At 42.0% G+C, this 7,012-nt stretch overlaps 1 protein-coding gene across 1 annotated transcript in view; it reads right to left on the bottom strand.

Moving 5' to 3' along the window:
• Nucleotides 1–6,533, bottom strand: part of LOC111950055 (protein sprouty homolog 4-like) — a 7,303-nt gene extending 770 nt beyond the window's left edge. The window contains exons 1-2 of the mRNA XM_023967386.2: nucleotides 6,353–6,533; nucleotides 1–3,601 (exon numbers count right to left, since the gene is read on the bottom strand). The exon at nucleotides 1–3,601 is cut by the window's left edge and continues 770 nt beyond it. Of these exons, the coding sequence (XP_023823154.1) occupies nucleotides 2,604–3,569 (966 nt within the window). The 5' untranslated portion in view covers nucleotides 3,570–3,601; nucleotides 6,353–6,533 and the 3' untranslated portion in view covers nucleotides 1–2,603. The remainder of the gene's footprint in view (nucleotides 3,602–6,352) is intronic.
• Between the last annotated feature and the right edge of the window lie 479 nt (nucleotides 6,534–7,012).

Genomic DNA, 7,012 nt, shown 5'->3' with positions numbered 1-7,012 from the left:
ATTTGTCAATCAAGGCCAGGGTATTTGTCAATCAAGGCCAGGATATTTGTCAATCAAGGCCAGGGTATTTGTCAATCAAGGCCAGGGTATTTGTCGGACAACTTGGGGAGGAAAAAAAGTTGCGACACTGTAAGTACAAACAGGGGGAAATGGGTTGATCCGCATAGGCCAAAATTGTATTCCTTCAGTGGATTCAATGATTCCACAGTTGCAGGGGCACTGAAGAACTGGGAATTAGCTTCGCCTCTATCCTGCTAACGAGGCATGAATGGCATAAACAGAGGTATTTTTACTGCGGGGCACACTTTTCTAAATCAAGTGCTTATGATAGAAAGACCTGTCTTCCCCCCCTCCCTCTTCCCCTCAACCTCAAATCTTTACCCTCAAAATATATATCTATATATCTATCTATATTTTGTATTGTAGTTATAATGTACCATGCAGTTTTTCAAGGACATTTAGAACTATTTACAACAACATATCACCTGCATAGGTCTATTTCTATAACATATTGTCACCACATCAACAAATATTCCCTGGCTTTGCCAGTCAGAACATCATTCCCCATTTTGGCACCTTCCCTTGGATTGAATTGCAAACATTTGAAAATAATATTGCCTTATACATTCAAGACTAAGAACAGTGTGTTTTTTCCTGTATGTTTTCTGCTTTGTGCAACAAGACTAGTACAAAAATGTAAAAGAGGCAGGCCCTAATGTTAGTGGGGGACCTTAAGAACCAACGTGACAGAAATGTGTAGATTATGGAACGACGGTATCCCTTTATGCCAAACTGAAGCATACTTCAGTTTGGCATAAAAAAAGGACACCGCACCTTTAAGAGCAATTGCCCTCTGACAATTTGGCGAGTGCATAACAAACATGATCCCTAAGACAGCTAAACAAGCTATACTAAACTCCTTTGGCAAAGTCATTGGTACTCCATGCAAGCCACAAAAATAGATTGAGAAAATAAAGATAAATAATATTTCTAACAGACGACAAACTCAACACTGCAGCAAAAATTGAGAATTTCTTAATTCCATTATTTTACTTTTAGATTTGTGTGTATTGTTGTGTATTGTTAGATATTACTGCACTGTTGAAGCTAGGAACACAAGCATTTTGCTAAACCCGCAATAACATCTGCTAGATATGTGTATGCGACCAATAAAATTTGATACAATGTGGACTCAAAGTAGTTCACAGAGTAATGTAAAATACATTAAGCTTTGATACTTAATACTGTGCTTCAGTACATCATAAGGGGTTTGCTTCATCTAAAAAGGTTGTTCAAGTGGCAGGTTTGATTTAACTAAGGCTGGCTAGATATGCTACAGCTTCACTTTTCTCTTCCTGAAAACGCTACACTCCAGAAAAATTCCCAAAAGGTTTTTCAGCTATCCCCATAAGATAACTATTTTTGGTTCCAGGCAGAACCCGTTTGGTTCCATGTAAAACCCTTTGGTTCCATGTAGAACCCTTTGGTTCCATGTAGAACCCTTTGGTTCCATGTAGAACCCTTTCCACAGTGGGTTCTACATGGAACCCAAAATGTTTCTACCTTGAACCAAAAAGGGTTCTTCAAAGGGTTCTCCTTTGGGGACAGCCGAAAAACCCTTTTAGGTTCTGGATAGCACCTTTTTTTCCGAAAACTGTATTTTCCCTTCATTTCCTCTCTTAACTTCCTCTTCCTAAATAATTCACAATTGCCCTTTTGCCCTTTTTAAACTGTTCTTTGCCTCTTGTGCAAAGTGAAGTCAACTAGGCTAATGGCAGTTTTTACGTGCTAGACCAAATTCTACTGATGAGGAACAATCCCTGAGGAGGTTTTTCTACAACACATCCACCTCGAGCACTGGGGTTAACCACTACGTCACATCATGCAGGGCATGACGTGCAATTATTCTGAAGTGATTGGTAAAAGCTAGGTTTAAAAAATCCCCTCAAAGAAATGGAAAGTGATCAAGTCAGGCAATCCTAAACACTATTTTTTTCTCAGTTGTGGTATGACCTTTACATATCAGACGGGCAAAGCCACACGACTTTACCTCTCACTTTTCCACCTTGACATAACGAGCTCAACATCAAGCTAGCAACAGGAAGGCTTGTATGGAACTGAAACTTTTCATATATGGGGGAGAGTGGGTGGCTGTTTCAGTTGAAGTATCCTTTACTACCCAAAAGGAAATCAACAGTTTGCATAAACAGAGGGAAACTGCTTTGGAGCAGGCTTCTTTTTTTCTTTTTTTTTAGGAGAACAACAACTGGGGTCCAATGTGTCATAGAGTAGCTAGCTATGATGAAGCTGGAAATTCAGAGCAGTATAGAGGGATAATGAATTGTGCCTTCAGCCATTTTAGAAACAAAATCTGCCAGTCTGTTATACTTATAAAGATGGGTTCTGAGGCAAGCAGTTGTCTAGGACAACCAATTGAGCAGACAGACCTATTCTGACTTGTGTGGAATAACATCACTCGAACCAAGAAGGACAAGTGTAAACCCTTTTGTAAGTACCATGGTTTTTTGGAAGTCATCCAGCGGGTAGGGGTTGGGGCGATTGTCCTATCCAGAGGGTATTGATAAGGCAACAGCCAATGACTATCATGAGGCCTGTTTTTCCTGGCCTGCAGCCTTGGCCTCCATGCTCTTACAGGCCTGCTGGAAGTTCTTGCAGCGGCAGCCTGGGCGGCTGGTTTTGTCGTAGCACTTCTGCGACAGTTTGACACAGCCCATGGTGGGCAGGTAGCACACCAGACAGGGCAGCACCAGGGACATGGCTGCCATGAAGGACCAGCGCGCACAGCAGTTAGACTGGTGGCAGGAGCACGGGCGGTCGGCGCAAGAGCCCTCATCATCCTCGTCCTCGGTGCAGTGGTAGAAAATGGCCTTGACCAGGCACATGCAGGTGGCTGAGTCCACCAGGCTCTGCACTGAGCACAGGCACTCCTGGTTACACACCCAGCACGAGGGCAGGGTCCGGGGCAGGGTGCACTCCGTGCACCGGCACTTCCCACAAATCTCACACAGCAGCATGTGCTTCTTGTCAACCGTTGGGGCTCCCTGGGCAGCAGTCTTTAGATCCAGGATCTTTGAGGTGAGCGCCTTGGGCTCGCAGCAGGGGGTCCTGGTGGTGACTACGGTGGAGCTGTGGTCCACCACGGGGGTGGGGGCTGCGTGGTCCAGCAGCCTCTGGTCTGACGAGGTGCTGCTGCTGCTGCTGATGGAGCTGGGCCGCCCGCTGAAGGTTATCCAGGGGTGTGTGGTGGCGTTGTGAGGGTTGCAGCGCGCCAGTTGGGGGAGGTGGGGGGCCCCTAGCAGTGCCTCATGGGGCCCCCTGTTGACAGCCTTCTGGTTGAGGGGTTGCTGGGAGACCACAGCGGGACTGTCAATATAGTCGTTTTCCACATGAGAGGACTTCATCTGGTCAATTGGGAAGATGGTGAGCGGGTGCTGTAGCCTTCCATACGGAACCCTACTGTCCAGCAACGGCTGGGATATAATGGAGGAAGACACTCCGGGGATGTGGTGGGGAACCCTCGACTCCATCTGTGCGGTTGTGTCCCTCATACAGCAAACAGAGAGCTCAACATCTAGCAGTCCTGCAGAAACATAGAGACAACAGTCAGCCTCCTGGAATGGCTACCCTACTTACAGATGTAGGATCTTAATTTGAGCCAGTTTGCTACAGCAGGAAAATAATCCTGCAGCAACAGGAAATGTGAATTATTATGAGGATTATAATTAATGGACACAGGTGTTGATAGATGTTTTGTTAGGGCAAATCAAGTGGAAATGACAAACTTTAGACGTATTTTTACATGTTTGCATTTCCTGCTTTGCAGGGAAATTCTCAGCAACAAAAAAGTGATCAAATGATGAACCTACATCTGTACACAAACCCATCTAACACAAGGCTCTTAGTCAGTGGTTGTACAAGACGTGAGTCAGCATAGAGTATATATTCTCAACAATGACTCATAGCAACCGATTGTACTGATGACAGTTATATTCAGAGAACGTCCTGTATCAGTTTATAATGAATATTAACAAGCACATTATTAATATATATATATAAACATTCTAATAATACCTGGTATTCAAATGCAATAAAATCCACATTATGTTGCGCATTAATATGTCATTTACCCAATTCATGTTCCACACTTTCTCAAAAGACAAAATACCACAACGTCAACATTAATTGCCAAACTTGAATGCAATAACAACTAAAGCCTATGCCAAATTATATTCAGAAGAGGGGCCCTATAGACCAGAATGAGACTATAACACATGACTTCAAGTGCTATAAACACATTCACCAAAGGACCATTGATGAAATAGATATAGCTTTTTTTATGTTTGGTGACTAGACAAAAATGTAATGAATCGCATTGTTGATTTTATTGCATTTGGTCAGTGTTCATTTCTCCTTAAAGGTTGTAGGACACGGTTCCACAAAAGGCGACACGCGGGCCAAATTCAGCTCGCTGTTGATTTTATTTGGCGCCCCAAGTTTTCTGAGCGAAATATATGTATATTTTTTTAATGGACATAAAAGACTGTAAAATCACCAGGAAATTTCTTCAAAGTGATTTTAATTTAGAAAATCTGTTCCAAAGTATTCCGACGTATAAATAGAGAGACATATGTGATCGTATCCTAATGTAATCAATGTTTGAAAGCATTCTGTTTTTGTCAAATGCTATATCTGTTTGGGATTCTTGCGGTCAATTTGCAGTGTAAAAATTATTCATAACTATGATGCTGTGAGTAGAAACCTTTGGGTGGGCCTAACTAACAAGTATTCTCCATAGTGACAAATAACATGTTCCTCTTTACCCATCTGATCTTTACAAGAGTCGGACACTGGTTTTTGGATATTACTCTGCATGCGCCAAAAGAGACATAGTTCCATGACTACGAGCTAGCATGCCCCATCATCACTCTTAAAAAGGAAGAACCCCAGAATTAGTAGGTAGACTGTAATGGCACCTATGTAAGCAGGTTTGTCGTTTATTGAGATGAATCCTGTCCTGGAGGCAGAGATGAGCGGTTTGGGCCAGGTGCAAAGTCAAAATGGTCTATTTCGTAAAAAAAAAAAATGAAAACAAAAGTGAGCTTGTTGGTCTTAATTTAAGGTTAAGCATAAAGTTAGCAGTGTCAGCTAGTGACCACGCTGCAGAGCTGCTTCCAGGACAAGATTCGTCCCAATAAATGCCAACATGCCCTATTTAATGACCCAATAGTCATACAGGGCACAACAGTTACTACTTAGTAGTTACTTTATAGTAGACACTATAATGTTGTGTGGTAGACTACAGGCATACCACTGTAGCTGGCAGACATGACAAAGTATAAAGAAATTCATGACATTTTTTGTTACATATTGATACGATTGTCAGGTCATTTGCCACAGCAATAATCACGGAACCTGAAAATAGTTGTGAGCAAAATGCTGCGTCGCTCAGATCTGCAAATACTCCTGATCATCAGAACCAGTGAATCCAGAGACCGTATGTAGGTAGGCTACAGTGTCTCCCTCCTCCCTCCCCTCAGCGTCGGTGAATTAAGGGAATATAACCGGAGGCGACACGTCATTGGAAATAGAAAATAAACGTAAAATCTGACTAAATATTTATCGAGACATGATGATAACATTTCATTCGACAAGTGATTCACAATAGCCAAATCTCCAGAACATATAGGCTATGGCGTCTTAAAATTATATATTTTTACGCGCAAGTGGCTATAGTGAGGGCTATTGGTTTATGAAAGGAGGGTGGCAGTTTAGACCAAAACGCTGCTTATTTTTATTGGACAAACGGTTTCTTTTAAAACGGGGAGTTATTTAAAGGAATAGATGACAAAACCACCTGACATATGCACATGATGTGCCAGCTCGAACGCTGCAGAGAAGCGTCACGCAACCAGCCTCGATAATGCGAATGATCAGCAGCAAGAGGCAAAGACACGAGTCCGTAACTAATAGCCTACGTTAGGCTGTTGTTTTTACATAGATGTGTATAAACGGCTTATAACGCTTTTAAAAATGAACGAGGTAAAACATAAGTAAGCATTTACGCTCTCTTATTTAATCTGCTCTCATTATTACTCCTCTCTTGTCCACAACCTTGCTACAGTAGCATCCATGGTTAAATATTGACACAAAGTACAAATACGGGAACAGCTTGTTGCAAGAGAGAAAAATAAATGTTCAGCGCACCCAAGCAATCCACAAAAGTGATGTACACACCAGTATTCGAAATTGTTTAACCAAAAATGTGATAGGCTACTATGGTTTATGTATCCCATGTCGAAAACGTCATTATAAATCCGATAGAATAACTTACTTTTCCAGACTAGCAGCGCATTTCTCTGTTGAGCTCGAAGACTGCATGTATATTCCAAAGATATTTCTCCCAGGTAAAGAAAAAACACTAAGTCCAAAAATGATTGAACACTATCCACTCGCTGCTTACTGCAGTGAGGACACGGTCTTTTTGATACGATGTTGCAACTACATGGGGAAATTGGTTTTTATGAATGGGAGGGTAAAGAACGTACTGCGCAGATGCCTTGACATTTTTTTGTGAATGGGAGGGCACAACGTCTCAGAGCTCAAATGCGGGGGTTACGTTTTTATGAATGGGAGGACTCCGAATTTCATTGCGCAAGCGTGATACCAAGATTTAATGAATGGAAGAATTGGGAGTTTTTTTGTCACAAGGGCGATGTCAGAGAGGATTACATGAATGAGCCGGCTATGGGCCTCACACCATGCTGCTTATTTATTCATCGATTCACTCATTCATGATTCCGACCTGAAAAATGAATGCTAATTTCCGAATATGTAACCTCATGTCAGGGGCATCTTGACCATTTTGAATTGTGCAATGGGAAATAATAACATTAAGAAAATAAATATTTGATGTAACGTTAAGTCTATGTCTCGTCGTTATATGGTAAACTATTGTTGTCTAAAGAAGGTAAAGCTAAAGGAAAGAATCATT

The sequence above is a fragment of the Salvelinus sp. IW2-2015 genome, linkage group LG23 (assembly GCF_002910315.2).
Source record: "Salvelinus sp. IW2-2015 linkage group LG23, ASM291031v2, whole genome shotgun sequence".
NCBI lineage: Eukaryota > Metazoa > Chordata > Actinopteri > Salmoniformes > Salmonidae > Salvelinus > Salvelinus sp. IW2-2015.
Note: the sequence above shows the minus strand (reverse complement) of the source record. Positions and strands in the feature narration are given on the sequence as shown.